Genomic DNA, 20,627 nt, shown 5'->3' with positions numbered 1-20,627 from the left:
TCGCAGACGTTACATTCTTTCCTAATTTCTCTTTCGGGGTGAATTTTATTTATGAAATACGGAGTGGGGTACGTCCCGGTTTGCAGTAATCGTAGCGTGACTGCCTGAGCCCTGTTATTTGCCAGAAATTTGTGATGACAGTATTATTAGCTGGCTAACTTGACAGATTTTTGGATCGCATTAATTACTTAACTACATTAAGGATTCCGTGTAATGAAATTATATGAGGGGTGGACTCCACGAAGGTGGGTTCCATGAAAGTCAATGCGAACACATGCGTACATGGCGACACTTGGCCAGCAAGTGCTACCAGAAATTCACCTGCCGTGGTCCTTAAGTGGCTTTGGTGTTGCGCTGCTAAGCAAGAGGTCGCGGGATGAAATCCCGGCCACGGCAACCGCATTTCGATGGAGGCGAAATGCAAAAACAACCGTGTGCTTGACTTAGGTGCACATTAAAGAACCCCAGGTGGTCAAATTATTCCGGAGTTCCCCACTACTGCGTGCCTCATAATCAATCAGATCGTGTTTCCGGCACGTGAAACCCTATAACAATTGTTTTTCAGAAATTCAAACGAAGATGAGATTGCCATCTCCTTGCGAAGGCCATTGCAGCATTTTGCTGTTCGCCAAAAAAGGAAAAAAAAACAATATTATACAGAAGAAATAGTACTGCAGGCCTGTGGGCGAGCAATCTGAAGAGGGTCAAGTGCCCCGAGATAAGCGTGATGGAGTGCTTCCAGAAATTCAGATGGAGATGCAATTACCATGACGTTGTGAAAAAGACATTCCAATGCAGTTTTGCCTTTAACAAATAAACGACAAATCAAACAGCAACACTCGAATATGCTTTATTTCGATGCTACGCGTTAACATTTCTATTATTTCCTTTATATACAAAGATACATCGCAAACTTGTAAAGGAAGTCGAGTTTCGCGAGGCACGTATATTGTATAGGCACGTTGACATCAGCGGCACGAGGAAGCGAGCAGTGATTCGTTGTTTGTAGTTGACGACTTCGACGCGGACATCACAGAAGCGCACACCGGCCTCTCCAAGTCAGTAAAATGATCTAGCATGAAATCACTAACCAGCTACAGCGAAAATGAGTATTCAAGAAAAAAAAAAAGAAAAAACACAGGTACACATGCTACATGTAACGACTGAAATGTCCTATCACTATGACGTCCTATAATTCGGTTATTCATCGACATCGCTTTATTCGAACCAGCGCCATACAGCGTAACGTGAAGGGGAGCGCGTTACGCCAATTCAGTGCGCCCGCCACACACACGCCGCTCCTCCTCCGGTCACGTGCCTCTTACGTCACACCACCCCACTGCTCCTCCTTCCTCGCTCCGTCGCTCCACCGCTGACATACTTCCACACATCACCAAAGGCCAAGTTTCAATACTCACGCTATCGCATTAACACCCTTGCGAGGACGCACGCAGTGCACTGTCATCAGACCTGGCCTATTCCGCGCTTTTGATTACATTGCATCCGGAATCGGGGGCCGCTTAGCTCCTGTAGAATACCATCAAACAAGGTCGCTAACGGGCGCACTGACATGACTTGTGTGACTCCTCGCCCCCCCCCCCCCCCCAAAAAAAAATGAATCACACTGTCTTTGTGATCCCAGAGGCATCTGAAAGTGGAGCGTGCACAGGACAAACGACTCCTCGGAACAGAACGCAGGTGTCCCAAGATCCACCCTTGCAGATAACTTCAACGAGAATGGTTTTTCGTGCTTCCAGGTATGTTAAGTAAACAAATGAAATACATATACCCTGAGAGACCGCGTGGTAAGCACTTAAATATAGTGTTTTCATCGTTGAAACCTAAAACAATCCGCTATAGAATCTAAAGGACATGGAGGGGAACAGACAATTAACATTATGCTCATGTGTACATATTACCTACCATAGAGATATGAGACGTGTGAAGTACTCGTTCTTTCTACACATTTATGCCTCAAAACTAACGCAAGCATGACACAACTGCACTACACTCGACGCCTACCTGCAGCCTGTGTATGACCTTGAGAGCTCTTATCAAGCTGTTCATGTTGGATGATAGTGGGACTGACCCCATAGGCTCAGCCGCACATCTTGATTCACCAACGTAAGCACGCGTGACGTCATTACCCTAAGCACTACACCGACACAAGCGCCCGAATGTCTGCGAACACGATTGCACCTTGTTTACAGCTGAGAGACTACAACCACGCTATTCTGTACGTTCCTGTCCACACACCGAGGTGCAACATACACGTTTCTGTCTTTGCGAGTTTTAGCTATGCACCCGGCACTCTCACATCTTTTCAGGTTGTCCCGACATGCCTTCGTGACACCCACGGTTCGCTGCACAGCAGAGTGCTCTACGCATTCGCACTTAAAAAACTGAACACCTCTATGTGCTCGCATATGCCCATATTCGTTCTCGCTGAAACCGGAGCGCTGTCAGCGGAGTGCCGCATGCGTTCAGCTAAAACTCCCTTTCGCTATCATGGGCCGTTAGCGAATCAATAACCTGTACAGCATCGATCACACCAGTGCCCTCACTAGTTTGCAGTCACTTCGAATTTACCTTGTTTCTAAAGCACGAGGTAGCCATTGCTTCCAATTAATGAGGATGCGCTGAGCACAATCTGATGCGACAGCTAGGGACAAGGTGCTTACACTTTCGTTTCGCACTGCAGGCGGTTAAAATGGACTCCTATTCGTAAATAATGGCAGTAGAGAGCTTCTTCGAACTAACTGTTTGACAATGCGTTACACTCACAGACGACAGTAGTAAAGCGACACAAATACTCGCACAAAGATGGCAGCTAGAAGCTAGGGAGACCGTGTAGATTGCACGAGGCTCGATCGAGGCCGCCATCTTGAAACGTCGCGCTGCTGGCACGGCTCAAGGCTTGACGTCTACAACCGATAGGCGAAGGCTTCTAACATGTAGCAGGGTCTCAGTGTAGACTCGCACAAAAACGAGGGTACTAAGAAACGGTACAGAAAGTGCCGTTTTTTCGTTCCCGTGGTCTTGTGTACTTCTACCCTGACAGCCTGCCGTCAATGCATTCCCTGTTTCCAGCTCGCTCAAATCAGCACCCTGTCTGTCTGAGTATATCTGTCCGAAGTTGAGCGGGAGGTCTTTAAGGCTGCGCCGTCAAGAGCACAGCAGTGCACTGGATTTACGTGAGCAGAGCCGCACATCTTACTGACCCGGGTACACCCGGGTCAGAAATTCAACGCGATCCAATGCGACATTTCGACAGCACCGCTAGCAATCCAACACGACCTCTGTATCATTGCAATAGCGTGCCAAAACAAAACAGCATACCATGTCAATAAAGAAATAGCGCATACTGAATGCAATAGTATAGCCTATGCAGTGTGAGAACAATTTAAAACGGCCGTTAAGCTAATATTGTATAAGGCATATAATTTGCTGATTCTAGGGTTGCTGCTAAACGTTTTGTCTTATTAGTGCGCTGTGGATGAATGACAAAAAAAATTGGGTCTATGTGGAACCACGACTGTGCTTTCCGTTGCATCGACTAATATCCGCTCGCTTCCCTCCTAATTTGACTCAGTCACGGCCAGCGCTTGCTGCGCCCCAGTAGCCTCTCGAAGCCTTTGCGCGACGCCCACTTCGTTGTTAGTCAAGTACTTTCGCAATATGGCGGGCCCCATTGAGCATTAAGTAATGCACTAGCCTCCGAGACTTCAAACGCGCGCGGGAATCTCGGGGGGCAAAGATAGAGATAGACAAGTCGGCGTCCTTGCGCTTTCGCAAGGTGGCGGCTCACGCTGAGCGTAAAGACAGGGCCCCGAGATCTCCGACGGGTGCGGTGATCTCGGAGGCCACGACAAAGCTTTGCCTATCCACACGTTTTCATGGTGGCCTCATCACAACAACAGGGAGATGGCCAGCACGGCCGACGAGACGCCCAGGACGACCAGGCTGGACGCCGACACGGAGAAAGCGGAGCTGCACTTGCGGCTGTCGAACTTGTGGCACGTGTTGCGCACGGACTTCTGGGTCGACGACTCGATGAACTTGAGCGCGTACTTGCCGGCCGAGTCGCCGCAGCTGTGCCGCACGTTCTTCATGTAGCAGTCGATGTAACTCGACAACTTACTGCGAGGGAGAGGAGAAAGAGCCGGGAGAGGAGGTTGACGGAGAGTGCAGAAAACAACAGCGCGCGGCACACCTGCCCTGAAGCGCGACGTTACCACCTGAACCCACCCGTGTCCCGCGTTAACTTACTAAAGACCTGTTGGTTTGCTGATGCACGGGCTTTTATTAGGTCTGTGTGCGCATGCAATAGCTGCCAGGCCGGCTGTGCGAAACACAGCTATAACTTCGGAGGGAGCTCCTCTATCAAAATAAACGTAAGGAGTAAGATGCTCCAACTTGAGCAACGCTGAACCGATGCTAATGCAGATCGCTGCATTTAAAACTGACTCGCGAGAATTGCCAAAAAACATTATTTTAAAAATTCAACATACGGAATTTGAAGTTCACAATCCCAGCTTTGTAACAGCAGAGGCAGAGCGAAGACGAGGTAAAAGTGGATTCTGTTATAGGCGCGTCTGAAGCTGAAGAAATTGCTACATTATGTGCCGCTCTGAAATATATTATTATAATTTGTGAAAAACACTTTTCGCAAAGCTTAAGCAGTATGTTCACGATTTCCTGTAACCCATGAGCACGTTACATTCGTCCACTTAACACACTCTTAGAGAATGTATTTCTGAGATTTGTTTTCGGAGCGAAGTTCTTGGAGATCAAAACTTGTTGCTACGATTTTTAAGAATAATATCTATTGTCAGCCGTCTTTTTGGAAAGATCTCCCGACACAAAATCCTGCTTTAAGACGTAGGTCGCTGGGAATTCAAATTATAACTGAAAGCGGGGATGGAAGCGACCAAGGAAGTTTTGGAGCAGCGAGCAGCAAATTCGGCACTTGGAGCAGGTTTGGAGCATGAATTGTCCATTCTGGAGCAGTGAATACGCGTTTTGAAGCAGCTTGGTAAAGGTCAGTATGAGTGAACTACAGGCACATGAAAAAAAGGTATTCCTTATTTGACTTTGCATAACTATATTAGGTTACGGCAGGTCAGTCCTGCGGAAGCCCGCAAGGCAAGCAGAATAGGGAAGAAGTGTCATCCACCTGACTGTAGAATGAAGCTACAAATGAAACCCATACACATTTCTCCGAACTCCCATGAATTTACATACCGGATGTGCCAACTAAATGTGCCCAAGAAAAAGAATAACCGAAGGCTTTCGGTGAACAGCGTCCGCTCTGTGTTGATAGCCTTGTGTTAAAGCTAGTCAATGCGTTTTTCTTCATTGTGAACAAGCAAGTAATATTTAATTTTAATGAACTAACACTTATTACTTATTCAATAAGTTGTCAATGCAAAGGTTGTGGAATACGTCCAGAAATTAGCGATAACAGTCTATACAGCGACTTAGGCCTTGTGCGGTCCTTTTCTCTCTTTTTTTTTTTTTCAGAAAATAAGTGTGCAAGAAAAGGACTGCGAATGTTTCTCCTTTTTTTTTTTTGTAAATGCACGTGACAACGAGTTCCAGCACCAGCAATAATAAGTGCTCTCAGACATAAACGTCGTCATCAGTGCACTGTGTGTATTACGAACCAGCAAACGTGGGCCGCGGTCTCGTAACCGTTCGCAAGGCGAACCGTTACAAGACGGTGGCCTCAGCAAAGTGAAGCGAACAATGCGTACATTGAGTCACACATACAACGTACAGAACAGTATACGTTTCAATAAACAAACAAGCCCAAAACAACAGTACGAACCACGTAATTGATGACAAGGCGCTCCTGATAACAATGCGATGAACGCAGCGCTCCTCGCATACGTTTCCCGGTAAATATTACTGTTCCGCACGGCGACGGCCGCCTACGACGTGGGGAGTAACATCTCTAGCTTTTAGTGTGCACTGTAACCAGCCAAGTAACTGATTTCAATGTTGTTGCAGCACCGCTATGGGCGGCGGCGTGATGTCAAAATTAGCATTACTCTAAATTACCATTACTGCCGTTGCTCTCAAGGAGCAGGACATAGCGCACCCTACCCTCAGCCGTTGCAGTGGTGGTTTTCAACAGCTTCGTTGGACATCCAGTTTCGTAGGGCCGAGATGGCAAATCAGTCTTTATCTTTTTTTTTTTCTAACGGACGCGGACACGACAAATGCCGACCACCGAGAGGATAACAGCTTCGCTGTACTAATATAACGAACGTTTAATAAAGGAAAGCACCGTATATAAGGAACTGTATATGACTATGTATGGCGCAGCACAAGGGTTCCGTTTGCCACGTCAGGTCATACTTGAACCTCTACATCGCTACCATCGACACTGTATCAGGTTTCATATACGTTCATATATGACCATATTTAGAACAGATACGCGGGCCACATATGGCCCGTATTTGAATTTTCTTTAAGGGGGGCTGCAGCGTCGAGAACTCACCAACAGAGCCCCTTCTTCTCTCTGTCCGACTTGTGCTTGTGGTCGACGCCGAACGCATGCTCCAGGGCGCTGAACTCCGACTTCTTTTTGCCGCAGGCGCCGCTAGAGTCCGCCAGCTTCTGAAAGCAGCTCAAGTACTTGATGAGGCCTGCGAACATCGTGGCAAGAATAAGGAATGTCGGCACTCCTCCAGGAAACTGTGTCCTCTGATCTTTAGGTAATGGACCGACCGACCGAATACATTAAAAAAAAGTTAAGTGGCGATTTGGCGGTACATGCGAGAGATAGGCGTGAGCATTACGTCCACGAGCCATGATTTAAACCGGGTTCAGCACATTGCAAAGTGTCGTTCAGGAGATCACTCGACATACATATCCTGCAATATCCCAGTGGTCCGATGAAGACTGCCGTCGGTCATATATATATATATATATATATATATATATATATATATATATATTTATATATATATTGCAAATGACCTATTCACACACTGTAAACGAAAATAAACCCACCTTGGAGTTCTTAACAGGTGATGTGCCCTAAAACCTCAACATCCTTGAATATTTACTCTGATGTATGGGGGCAATACAACGCCATTCCCTCGTTTCACTCCGTTGGCTATAGCTAGGGGAGGATTAAGGCGACATGACGCGATTTTACTCCGCTTCAAAATCTTGTTCTCCTGTGAAAACTCCGCACAGAGAGTTTTAGAAAACTCCCCCCGCCGAAACAGGTTGGTCACATGGCGGTTCCCATGAGCCTGTGCGTCGTGCCAGCGACCAGCCACGTTCGGCGGAGCCGGCAGTGCTCATGGCTGACGGTTTGTTTACATCGGTGATCGAGGTAGCATTCCGTGACAGCTTTACGACGATTTGTTTCACGTATTTCCTTCCAGAAAGTGTTATAGGCGTGCGTGAAGCTAACTATATCTCAGTTTCAAGTACGTTAGCTGCAGCCGCTTTGCTGACAACGATAAATGGAAGATGAACGTTTTCAAGTGCAGAAAAAGGTTTAGGTGTACCTCGAAGCTGTTCATTGACTCGTGATGTCGGCTCAGGTTCCTGACTGTGCTTTTGTGCTTCGCGACAGTGGCTTGTGTTCTTCAGTACGTAAAATGCGACATTTTTGTTCTTGTGAGTGCTGACAACATCCGGCCTAATAATGTTTGAAAGGACCGCGTAGCAATGGCGACAGCAGCCACTGTTCGAGCGACGACGTCCGTACTAGTCGCACATGAATGGCATATTCAAAGTTCGTTCCGTGCTGTGTTGCCAGTGAGAAAGACCGCAGTGCAAGCAACTGTTTTTATGTATGTGTGTACGGATATCCTCGCCCAGGAAAAACGGTAGGACTTAAGTATGCGTACTGTAAATGAAGCTTCTTACTGAGCGATGTGAATGGAATTGTTAACGCGAACTTCTGTTTTGTTCACGTCGTTGCTTCCGATAGTGCATTAACGTTATGCTCTATCTTAGACCACTGATTTAGAAGCATGCCCGCTGGCTCCGAGTGTGAGGATTCACTCGACTGATCAGCGATGTAGCTCCTTTTCACAACCGAGAAACATTGCTTGGACGCTGAGCAAGTAGTGCGGTATAAAAAATGTATGACTACGCACTTCTCGATCTTGCGTCAGCTGCTGCGGCTCATGCTCACACGTAATAAATTCTTGCTACGCTACCACTATTTCGCATTAATTTTGCCATGAAGCACACGCACTTCCATTTTTCTTGCTTACTGTAACTAACGCACTATTTTTTGATCGCGAACGCGGGCAGTGAGCGAAGTCGCTTCAGCACTCACAGCATGACATGCTAATTTTGAAAAATTATGTCATTAACTTTTTTTCTCACTATTCTGAATTAAGTTTTGTGTTAAGGTTTTCTGTTACTTTCAGAGAGGCAGGTCGCGTATGAGCGAGCGTGAGTCGTAATTCTGAAAACAGTACAGCTACTCACTAGGCGGCTTCGAGGCACACAGTATCATGGACTATACATACCGGCAGCGTTGCTTCTTGTGTGTCGCGTGTACGTTGGACGTTTTTCAAGGTTCTGCATTGAGCGCCTCTCAAACGTTTATCTATGTCATTATATATGTGGTTCCATTGACTTGTTTCGTTGAATGTGACGCGGTCTTGTGTGTATATCTAGAAATTTGACCAGCAGCCTCTGCATGTAAAAATCTTCGCGCAAACTGACGCGATGCCTCTTTTTATTTTCCGTTGCAGCTCGAAAAAAGTGCGCCCAGTGCAAAGTAAATAAATAAATAAATAAATAAAAAAGAACTCCCATGGTTCCAAGCAAAAATTCCGCTCGCACGGAGTAAAAGTTCTACTCCGATCATACGGAGCCTAATAAACTCCCAACCGGGGGGTCGCTGGAGGACAAGCGTTATACTCCCCCCTGGGAGTTATTTCCGTTTACAGTGCATATCAGTGGTATATTTGGGTGTCACGTATAAGACGTCAAATTTGTCTGCTTTAGATGCACTATCAGAGGCAATTGACAGATTTGCGATATCGTTTTCATTGCTGGGTTAGAGGGTTGTAAACTTTCTATATGTACTAAAATATTGACGGCCTAAATAAAGGGTCATCTTCCAGCAGTCACTAGATGTTAACTTTTTATTTTTATTGCAACAGGCAACTTTGGTGCAGTGGATGCGGAGAAAAACGATATCTCGTTTACCATGTACTTAGGTAGGAGCCCCCGAGCTAAAGCTTCCTCTCCTCTTACTGTCTCATTAAGCACAGCTGCCTTGCGTCAGCCCTCTCCATCCTACGTCTCCAAATTTACTATTTTCATCACACTGCCTAAGCCTCTGAAGTCCCTGACTGCGTTTGTTCTCTGTTCCAGCCCTTCGCCAGCTATTCGTACACGCCGTACAAGATACGTAATCATATAAAACCAAGCTAACCATCCAGGATGTCCTCGCGCATTTCTTTTTCTTTCTAAAGCTATATAGTTCCTCAACACAATCCGGAGCTTAAAACAATCAAGCACGGTGAGAATGTGTTGCTTCTCTCAGCTACTGTCTTTGTTAATAAACGCGACGAATGACGCCTGAAGCCGTCATTTAAAGGCTTGTCCATCCCTCTCCTTTTACAGTGTATACTGCTGTGACAAACCAAACAAACCACTTGTTCTTTTCTCTACGCATTACGTGATATGCCCTACTGCACACATTTATCTCAATGAAAACACCGTTTCTCCCCTCTCTCGTGTTTGTTTCCTATTCCACACTGCCTTCTTGCTGAACATTTCCCGCTTCTTTTTTTTCTTCGTCGTTCGCTGCGCGATTATTAGTTTCTTCTCCAGTTTCTGTGTTGACATCAAGCCATTTAGCTGACTGTTACAGCAGTCAGCTAAATTATGAAACATGGCTACACGGCTATCTGCTGCAGTGACTGCATTTTCTTTGGGGCTAGCTAGCTCGACATACGCTGCTCAACGGAAAGCTGCGGGCGTCAGCTCCATCACGCGCAAGGCTTTCTACTTCAGACGGAGCTGAAAGGGCAAAAAAGAAAGTCATGCACCCCGGAGCAGAACGAAGCTACAAACGAAAGCCATTTGTGTTTCGCAGAAAGAAGGCGTCGTCGCCGTTGGATTGGATTGGATTGGAACAAACTTTATTTGTGCCTGCAGTTGGGTGCTCGCGCGCCCCGACGAGGGCCTACGTCATCTACGAGATTGCCGTTAAGAAGAATTTGTTACGCACAATTTGTTGGTGGGCTATTGGTTCGACACGTTGAAGCAGCGTCGTGTAGAAGGAAAGTGACACAAGTACGCAAAACGAACGCTGCGAGCATTTGGCAGCTCTAACAAGAAAGAACAAAACGATTTTCAACTGCAAAGCATTCTTCCTGAAAAATCTGTCTGGGTTTCTCTTGTATATCGTCGGGTGAACGACTGTGTTTCCGTTTCATTAACTTTTCTAGGAACGGTTTGGCGATTCAGTTGAAGATGATTGAGATACTAAAGGAGCAAGATTACAACTACCAATAAAGTTACTACTAAGAACAGTAACAATAACAATAGAAAGACAAATTAAGTCCACATGAACAATTGTACCCATTGGTGCAAAGTTCCTGGGCCTTTGTATAGTCCGGAAGTGTTCTTACTGGGGGCTACTTTCTTGTGTCTTGCACTAAAGAAAATGATAACTTTCCGTGACTCTCAAAATGATATGTTTAATAAGCCCTCAAACTTACGACAGTTTCCGAAATTAGCCGAAAATCGCATGGGGAGACGCGGTGAACTCTCTCCTGCAATGCTAAGTTGCGTAATTGTACCTGATTTTGTTGGGAAACTTCAATGTCTTCAGCACAGTCGTTTGTTCAAATTAATTTCCTATGTTGACGGAAACTTTTGTAACCCACACCTGAGCCTTAATTAAAGCAGCCAATAAAATGTACCTTGTTATGAATTCAAAACTGTGCAAATCGGCCAAATGACTGCACTTTTCTGTGCTTCATGTGTGCCTGAACATCGGCATCGAGCCAGCTTCTTTATTCACGTTCACGTTTTGTCGCTTTAATGGAAAACCATCAAGAGCTCACGGCTTTGGTGGGCGAATTTTTTTCACCCTCTTGAGGGTTTTTTTCGTTATTTTTCTTTTTTCTTTTTCCAAATGGCTGCAGACAGGCGAATAGCGATTCGGCGTTTCATTTGACCAATATCATTTGTCCAAAAAAGCAAACACAGGAGAAACTATATCAAAGGAATGTTGACACCTACGAAAGTCGTAGAAACTCATATCGCGCGCTTCTTGCGCGTAATACAATGATCCACAGCAGGTATGGAGGTTGGGGAACAATTTTAAAGCATCTTAATTTGATAAACTGAAGTTGGTTTCAAAACGTCGCACATAGCATCATCGACATCATTGTGACGTAATTACACAGCAAAATACGCTGATGTTGCACATAAAAAGTATTAACGAAAGGGCCGCAAGCGCGTATTCTGACAGTTCTGGTGTGCGGAGCCGTAGCGCAAGCTACGCAAAAGTATCCACCTTCTGGTTACCGAAACCGAAACTGGCTCGTAGAAGCACGTATTATAGATAATCGTTCGGGGCGCTCCCACGCTTGCCAGTGTTATTTCCAGGATTTAGAGGGTTTGTACTACCTTCATGAAATGCGAAACAGAGAAAAAAAGAAAAGGCTGTCAAGAACGGTACATCCTGGCGTGCGTGATCACTGGCACCATGCATATTATATCCTATACGCCAGTTTATAGGAACGAATGTGTTTTAATTGGCGAAATGCTGTTTGTTGCCGAACCCGCGACCTTGGCGGCCGTGGTGCTCTGGCACCGTTCCCCGCATCGTAGTTACAAGGTCGTGCCAATGAAACAAAATGTTGTGAGCTAGCGCCGAGTGTGTTCTGGCACTTCTTCGCTTGTGCCCGTCCGTAACGCGCAACGTTTATTTATTGCTCCATGAGAAAGTAGCATGCAGGCAAATGCAGCGTTTGTTTTCGCAAGAACCACTGACGCACTGTACGCTATAAAGTGCTAACGTTCTTTAACCACTTCCGTTTCCAGTACTGCAACAATGACAATTATGTCATTCGTTGATTGGATGCAGTGACACCACGTTACTATCGCAGGCGATCGCGGGAAATACGACAATCCGATCACGAACGGTGACGTGAAGGCCGACTCAACACATGGGCGTGGCCTACAACGATGCAGCGCCAAAAAAAAAAAAAAAAAAAACGTAAAGGGACCTGGATGTGCTTGGTACTTACCACTGGAATCAGCTGCTGCGTCACGTGGGGCACACACCAACAACATGGCGGCGACCATAACGAGCGTCACAGCAGATACAACCATCGGTTTCGTAGCCATGGCTTCGCAACACGGGCAGGCGCTCGCACACGAGGACGACGACAGGAGACCGAGCACCACGGCCGCGAACGCCTAGAAATAGAATGCGTCCCGCAAACCTACACCGCTTGCCGCACCGGCTGGCAGACGACACACGCAGGCCCGGTGTCGGTAATGGCGGCGGCGGTGGGCAGCAACTTGCGGCGCGGAGCCCGAATGCCTGCACGTTTCACTGGGCGTTGACGCTCTTGGATTCCGTTTCGCAAGCACTGGAGTGGATTACCCGAGCGTCCTTGCTTGACTGGTCGGCGGTGACGCTTCTAACGACGGCTCGCTCGCGTGCTGCTGCTCGCACCGGGCAGTCTGATCTCGGCGGGCTCAGAAAATACGCCGCTGCGGAGAAGGCGCCAATGACGAAAGTCCTTGGAACCGTGAAGTCTCGTGGGCACGCGCTCCTTGTTGGGAAGCGACGGAGTGCCGGCGGCCGGAGTAGAGTAGGGCACCGGGTTGCGAAGAGAGGCGCGCTTCTTTCATTCTGCGAATCGGTGGGAAGGAAGAACCCTGCACACGGGGAGAGTGCGGTGAACGGAGCTGCCGCTCGGCGGTAGAGGTTTCCTCCGACGGCCGTGCAGAACGGTGGGAAGCTATCCAAGTTCACGCTCGGCGGTCTCTTCGATTAGAGTTATTTTGCTGTTATTTCGTACACCCTCACTGCTGCGCTGTCGGCGAGCTTTATCGGTGGAGAGGAGAGACGTTGCTCGCCGGTCCGCAACGGAAAAGCGTAGACCGCGTCCCACACGTGACCTGTTGGCGACGCTTGGCCCAGTTACCTGCTCGCCTACTTCATATTTTCGTTTTATTTCTTTTGCCTGCCGAGGCAGAAATGCATAGCAAGAGGAGAGCGGCGTGAAAATTAGGCTCGCGCAGAGATTTAGAGCGAGAAGTGCAGGGTTAAGTGCCTGTTTCTGTATGTGAATGCACGAAGTGACCATTAGTAACAAAAATGAAATAACATAAAGAAATAAGGAGCTCGGCAGAATGACATTTTAATCAGGTACCGCACTGGGCTGAGACGTGCAGCGATAATGTCCGACCACGGAGCAACAGTTTTCATATGCATGCACTATATGCTGTGCCTCTGCGGGCCTGATATCACACTCGATACAGAGAGTGTGCAATATAGTGAGTGTCGAGGTCGCCAGAGTTCTGTACAGTCAGCACGATGAAAAGTTGCACTTAAGCACTTTACCTCGAGGTCTTTATCCCCGGAGGTGCAATGGTAGCCCCATACATGACGTCACCTGAATGAGCCCTATAATATTGGTTACTGGCATGCTACAGCCAGTGCTGGCATATTTATATTGCGATTGATGTGAAGTGAGGGTTCCTTCAAAGAACGAATTGGAAAACACATAAAGTCGGTTTAAGAGGGACTGGTCACCTATAACCTAAATATTAACTCAGAGACCAGTTGTCACATCTTGCAGAATTAGACTGTATTTACTGCAATTGGTTGCAGCGTCAGAAGATGGTGAGCCATTGAAGCTGACATCGCTGTACTGCGTCAAGCTTGTTCTCGAAAGAAGCTTTCTCAAGTCAGATAAAGCGTAGGATAGATAGGTTCGGCTAAGTTATGCTTTTTTTTAAAATCCTGTTAGCGATGTTGCTACGAATTTTTTCTGTTGCCTTGTGTCAATTTGTTATCAAGCGCATAAATGTTCATGAATTCATTACCAGCGAGCATAGATAGACACACTGACCGTGCCATTCGCTTTCCGAAAGGCACTGCTAAAAGATCTTTTTTAGCGTTAAACGTTTTACGATTTGTTGTATTTGTAATTCAATATCCCTTGAATACTGTTATGTGACGAAGATTTCGCATTATTTTAACAAATTCTTTTTCTTGTTGTTGTTATTTTGCGCTGCGGTGCCTTTATTGGATCTAGATCAAGTACAAAATTTTGATTAAAGGGACACTAAAGTGAAAAATGATTTCTTCTGCATCAGTAAATTACCATTCGACAACACCGAAAACACCACTCTTACAACTATAAGACGTTTGGTAAGCCAGAAGAAGCGCAAGAACGAAATACGGTTGGCGACGCCTACTTTAGTTCCCGCACCTGGGGGCTGGGACGTCTTGGATTTTGATGGCATCTTCTAGGGCCTACTAATTATATATAGCGGTACAGATTGACTACATTGTATTCTAAAGGAACCAAATGTTAAACATGGCAACTTTCGGGAACCTTTATTCAGCCAAAGCGGCCCAAATGCGAAAACATACTTTGAAATCCCTGACGTCACGCTGACGTAACGGCGCTGGGGTTTCGGCGCGAAATTCAAATACTGATACTTGGACCTTCATTTTCTCATCTAATAATCAAACTATTTTTTTGAAATGACTGTCTGCAGGGTTCTCAAACAATGCTTCATTAGTCTAAACTGATTTATTGTTTCACTTTAGTGCCCCTTTAAGGAAGAAACAACACAACGGCACCAAAACTGTGCCCGGCATCCCAGAAAGCTGTGCTGCTAGCGACAGCAGTGGTAACTAGTTTAATCGCAACCCATTAAACGTTCTTGCGCAGCTCGGCTTAACGTTTTCCCGGGACGTTCAGACTGACCTGGTTCACCTACAACGCTGCGTATTATGGAGGCGTTTGATTTTAGGGATATCAGCTGTATGATGGGCACTTTGCAGCCGTTTATGGTGACGTGGTCACAGATCACAAATCGCCCCGTGATCTCCCTTAATATGAAAAAAAACACGTATGCAAAGACGTATGCAAAATGTCATGATGACCAGAGGATTAGAGCCCAGCCTTGAAAGGCAGGAAAGACAATGTCTCGGCCACAGAAATATTAGTACAGTAGGTCGGTAGTACATTTAATGGAGTAAGTGACGGCAGTACCTCGTGGTAGTTGTATTAGAGGTAATTTATAATATTTACACTGATGTTATTTTCATCATATCACTGATAGGGTATTCCTCAACAATATATGAGAATGCTGCAGCTTTGAAAAAAAGCCTGGAGAGGAACAAGAGAAGAACAAATTGGTTGCTATTCTGTGCGCTTGTCAAGTTCTGCCATCTTTGTGTCTTCATGCAATCCGCGAAAGCGCAGCTACCTTCTGAGCCAATCGGAGGCGACGAGATGGCGATTTGGACAATATGGTGGTGTTCGACACTGTCTCAAATAGCAGAAGTCCCGATGCACCTTTCATCCGCGCCTCTCGATGCACGAGGTGAAGCCGAGAAAGCACGATCGCAACTGGCCAATCTCCATACTTGCGCTGGAGGCTGTCGCCTGCCACTGCCTCTTGCACTTTGGACGAAACTGTTTACATTATTTCTTTTTAGACTTTTCAATATACAGTTCTTTTTTGCCCCCGCCCCCAGCCTCCTTACCCCCGACCCTCCATTCCCTCTTTATTTTTATTTTTTTGCGTTCTATTTCTTCGTTCTAGCAACGCTGAAAGCTCCGGAGTGTAGCTGGTTCCATTGAGAATCAGCATATATAACTTTTAATAACCATTTCTCCGTTTTTACCCAGCGTTACTACAAATAAACCAGGAGGGTTGCAACACACCAAAGAGCAAAAGCAGAGATGCAGAAGCCTCCTGCAACTGCTATTTCTAAACTCCCTGAGGTCTCAAAACAGTGCTCACGATGCCGTTGGAAATGAGCGCTTCAATTTCACCGGCGCCAGCGCACAGCCACTTTCGGATTTCCGTCACGAAGCCAAACAAGCCAGCGTTTGAGGCTATTCGATCGCCGCTGAGAGTAAAAGATCTTTATTAATAATATTTGAATGGCGAAAGCAGTGTGGGAGGAACCCTCAGTCCAGGGTCCCTAAGATGATTCCGGCGATGTTTCGAGCCCGTTGTATCACAGCTCGGAGGACCTCCGATAAGTTCCAAGCCAAACGAGCCCTCGCGGAGGAAGCAATACAAGATAGAGCCGAACAGGCCGAGTGATAGACGTTGTAGCTGAAGAAGAAAATGAGAGAGAGAGAGAGAGAGAGAGGGAGAGAGAGGGAGAGAGAGGCTAACGAAACGAAACCGCGCGAAGTCTGAGAGAGGGGATAAATCTGAGGGAAAGGAGCATGCGTTCGATGCGACGCATGCGCATTGACGTGCATTGTACTCTCCATTCCCAACCGCCCGCTTTTCGAGGTCACGGCCGCTCCGTCTGTCGTTTACAGACGGGCGCCATTTTCCGTCCTCCTCCTCCTCCTCCTCCTCCGCGAATTCCCTCGCCCATCGCTTCCTCCCTCTTCCACTTCCTCCGCCTTTCGCGTTCGTTTTGTTTTTGCGCGCCTATATTTCCGCTTCGTGTGGTCCCTTCCCTCTTTCGTTCTTTCTTTCTTCCGCTCTTATCTTTCAGTTCGTTTTATCCGTGGATTATGCCGCTCATGTTGGCTATTTCCTTTCGGCTTGAAGAAAAAAAAGAAAGACGTGCTATGGGGGGGATCGATTTCAAGCCGTTTATGGCTTCTTTCTTTCTATATGCGCTTCTTTTTATTTGTTTATTTCTTTCGCTGCTGTGCAACGCAGAGCCACGTGCTGCTCGCTGCATAATACGCGTTATAGAGTCGAGGTGTCTATTTATAGAACTTCGCGGCAGGCTTCTTTGCCCGCATTTGGACGGCTCTCAGTGGGCACTCCCGACGCAAGGAATCCGTAGACGTTAGGGATACTTTCAGCATGTTTGAAGTGCACCGATAGGAATATGTGCTCCTGCCACACGTTATTCAAATGACGTTTTAAGCGCGGAGATGTTCTATTTGGCCAGAACTGAACTGATATGAATGAAACTAGTTTTGTTGAATAGGCGTTCGATTACAGCCGCAGATAGTAAAGGAAGTAATAAATTAAGTTATATCGATCACTCGTGCTTTGAGAATACTGAAGAGGTTAACATTATAATGAGTATGTGAGTGGCACGGTGGAAAAAAAAGGAAAAAGAAAAGGACACACTTTTGATGACACCACATTAAAATTCAATCAAGAAAGATTATATTGTATCCAAGCTTTTATTGACTTATAAGGTGCCTTATCCCACGAAAATGTGAAATTCGCAATCTAATGTCAACGTTATTAACGCTGTAGTATGTAAGGCGCAATACTTGTTAAGCAATCAATCTGGCCCTTTTTACACCCGCCATGATAACGCTTCTCTGCCAAGTGAACGCAAGTAGAGTTTCGGGATATATTCTACCAGGCTATGGTGCTGGGCTGCTAAGCACGAGGTCGCGGGATCGAATCCCGGCCGCGGCGGGCGCACTTCGATGCGGGTGAAATGCGAAAACACCCGTCTATTTAGATTAATATGCACGTTAAAGGACCCCGTCAAATATTCAGAAGCCCCCCACTACGGCGTGCGTCATAATAAAATCGCGGTTTAGGCACTTAAAACGTCATCATTTAATCGATATATTCTACCAGTCTTCACGCCGTTACGCATGTTACCTGGACGCTGGTTAGATTCGCGGCCTCTAGAAGCGCATTCCGCTGACTACGGAAAGAGCAAATGGTCACGTGTGGTGAGCAAACGTTGTAACAATCAATTTTTAACCTTCCCTCTTTTCGTGATTTAATCTGACGCCGTCTCGATGTCGTTATTGCAGGCATCGTCCACTTGGTGCGAACGATGAAAACAAAAGTGGCGTGCAACTACTGATATAGGGTTTGACCTTAATAAAATACATCTCAACTCCTCCCGGCCGGTATAGTGAACTTCAAGTAGTACAGAAGCCCTCGACTGCAGCATATCTCACGTATTCTTTGTCAACACGTATCTATCTATCTATCTATCTATCTATCTATCTATCTATCTATCTATCTATCTATCTATCTATCTATCTATCTATCTATCTATCTATCTATCTATCTATCTATCTATCTATCTATCTATCTATCTATCTATCTATCTATCTATGTTCAACCAATCCATCCGCCACCTACCACCAAATTGATTTTGTACTTTTTCTTCTCTCTTTAATGTACCTCTTAGCATTACTAGATTTCTTCTTTTCTCAGAAACTGCAAGCAGAACACAAGAAAAGAAAACGCGCGAGAGAAAAAACAACCGTGTCGGAGCGATTGCCAGAAAAAAAAAAAATAATAGGAAGGAGAGAAAGTGATTCATGTCGGCTGCCCGACGGTTTCCGCGGCCACGCAACCGACACGGCATGTTTACTCAAACGCGCCCCGAAGAAGCAGCAGACGACGCCCGCTGGGTGAGGAGTGCAACGGCGCACCGGATGCCGGGTCGCTGTCGTCTGCTTCTTCAGCAGCCGGCACGCCTTTCGCATGGCGAGGAATTGCATTGGCTGCTGCCAGTCGCTACTGCAGCTTGTGGAGGACTACTGTGCATTCTTTTCGATCATGCGTTTAGACAGGCGCTTTTGTTGTTTCTACAGCGCAATCTCCACTCACTCGACGTCACCAATAATAATGATAAATAAATAAATTAATTAATCAATCAATTTATCAACGTTCCCAACAACCTGGTGGTCCATGTTTCGGAAATTAAAAGCGCAGGACAGACGAGGACGAAGGAAAACAAGAACACGACACTGGCGCTGTATAACTTGGCGGTCTTGGTACTGGCGCACTTGAGAATTGATATCAGATACATGCAGATATACACATGGTGTCGCAGCTATCATGCACCAAGATTTCAAAATATGCAAATGTGACGTAGCTAGACAGAACCAAGGTAATGTTGTTTGCCGTCGCTTGGAGATAATGAGATATTTTGCATTCCGCCTAATTACATAATTAGTCTTAATTAATTAATCAACTTCTCAAGTATTACAATTAGATGAAAAGCGCCAGTGACAAAATTGTAGAGCAACATGAAAAACTCCCGATACAGCTTTCTCTTGCTCAATACGTGCTACATAAAAGTATTTTTCCGAGCGCGAAAGAAGCCCGCGAATAGAGCAAATTGCCGCTCGCGGCAATGTTATCACCTAAACCCGATAATTTTTTTTAATTGCTAGACAGGCAAACAAAAACAAATAGGGAAACAGAAAACGACGAGGTGAACGTAAAAGGAAGATAATCATACAGCACTATCATCTACATACTATATACAAAACACGGGAAATATGAAATATGTCAACGCACGCAGAACTGTTAGATGCATTTTGAAGTCGAGCCACAGGACAGTCTCTAATGCAACAAGGCCGCTCAGAAAATGTGGAATGTTGCCTGGTGTACGCTTGCAGCACGAAAAATTGCACATGACCAAGAAGTTTTGGACAATGTACAATGCCCTGGACCACCTAACCAAGGAACAGAAGGTCGGACTTAATACGTCTTGATCTTAGAGGTGTGAGTTGAGGTACACTTGAGAGGGCTGGACTGTGTTAGCCCGAACACCAAAAGTTGCGTTTGAAAATCAATTTATTTTGGACGCGTTCAATGAGGTCACACTTAGATTTGCACGTTGCTTCCTAGCTATACAGACACATATGCTCTAGTAGTTGAAGGTACACAGTATCATACAATTTCAGAAAGGCAACAGAGGAGTGAAAGTCATGGGACATACGACAAACAATACCAAGAGTGTGACAGGCACGTTGTTTCGCATATTTAGCGTGTAAAGAGAAGCTTTGTTATTTTATTGAAGTACGCACCAAGACCTTTCATTTCATCGACCCTGGGAAATGGAGCGTCCCGAAGGGTGAACGGAAATTTCACGTGGTGTGTTTTCCGCGTATAACTTAATACCGGTGTTTTAAAAGCATTTAAGAGTAGGTTGTTGTCCCTGCACCAGTGTCTGCACCATGATAATAATATTAAAGGAACTACAGATATGTAACAGCAACCACCAGGAACTTATCACTATGGACGTGAATATCCACTGCTGCTTTTCTGCGTATATTTAGCTTCTCTCCCATCTCTCAGCTCATGTTCGCACGCACACGAATGTGCACACATGCTCGCACATGCATAGTTCCATGGGTGGTCCTGGGAGATTATGAAAGCGAAAGCATTACATGTCCCATGAGGCAGAACATCCGATTTAATCAAGCGATGGTTGGAAAAAACATGGCCCACGGCGCAAGTAGGGAAAACGCGTCAGAAAATTCTCGGGAGTGACATCACATTTCTCAGAGATGTTCCTGCAGGCAAGGTAAATTAATGGCTTTGAAAGGAAAATTTGGTACATTTGGGTCTTGGTGAAAATCGGACCCGGAGCACGCTTCCCCGACGCCACGTCGTGTTCACGGTTAAGACTGACTAAAATGTGTGTGCCTAGTGCTTGCGTCACT

At 46.0% G+C, this 20,627-nt stretch overlaps 1 protein-coding gene across 1 annotated transcript; it reads right to left on the bottom strand.

Annotated features, from left to right (window-relative positions):
• Nucleotides 1-834: 834 nt before the first annotated feature.
• Nucleotides 835-12,888, bottom strand: LOC126527169 (uncharacterized). The gene is made up of 3 exons (XM_050174921.3): nucleotides 12,258-12,888; nucleotides 6,506-6,653; nucleotides 835-4,140 (listed from the first exon to the last, which is right to left on the bottom strand). Exons 1-3 carry the CDS (start codon nucleotides 12,355-12,357, stop codon nucleotides 3,909-3,911), a joined length of 480 nt encoding a protein of 159 aa, XP_050030878.1. The 5' UTR covers nucleotides 12,358-12,888; the 3' UTR covers nucleotides 835-3,908.
• Between the last annotated feature and the right edge of the window lie 7,739 nt (nucleotides 12,889-20,627).

The sequence above is a fragment of the Dermacentor andersoni genome, chromosome 9 (assembly GCF_023375885.2).
Source record: "Dermacentor andersoni chromosome 9, qqDerAnde1_hic_scaffold, whole genome shotgun sequence".
NCBI lineage: Eukaryota > Metazoa > Arthropoda > Arachnida > Ixodida > Ixodidae > Dermacentor > Dermacentor andersoni.
The sequence above is the reverse complement of the archived record's forward strand: the minus strand, read 5'-3'. Positions and strand labels throughout refer to the sequence as shown.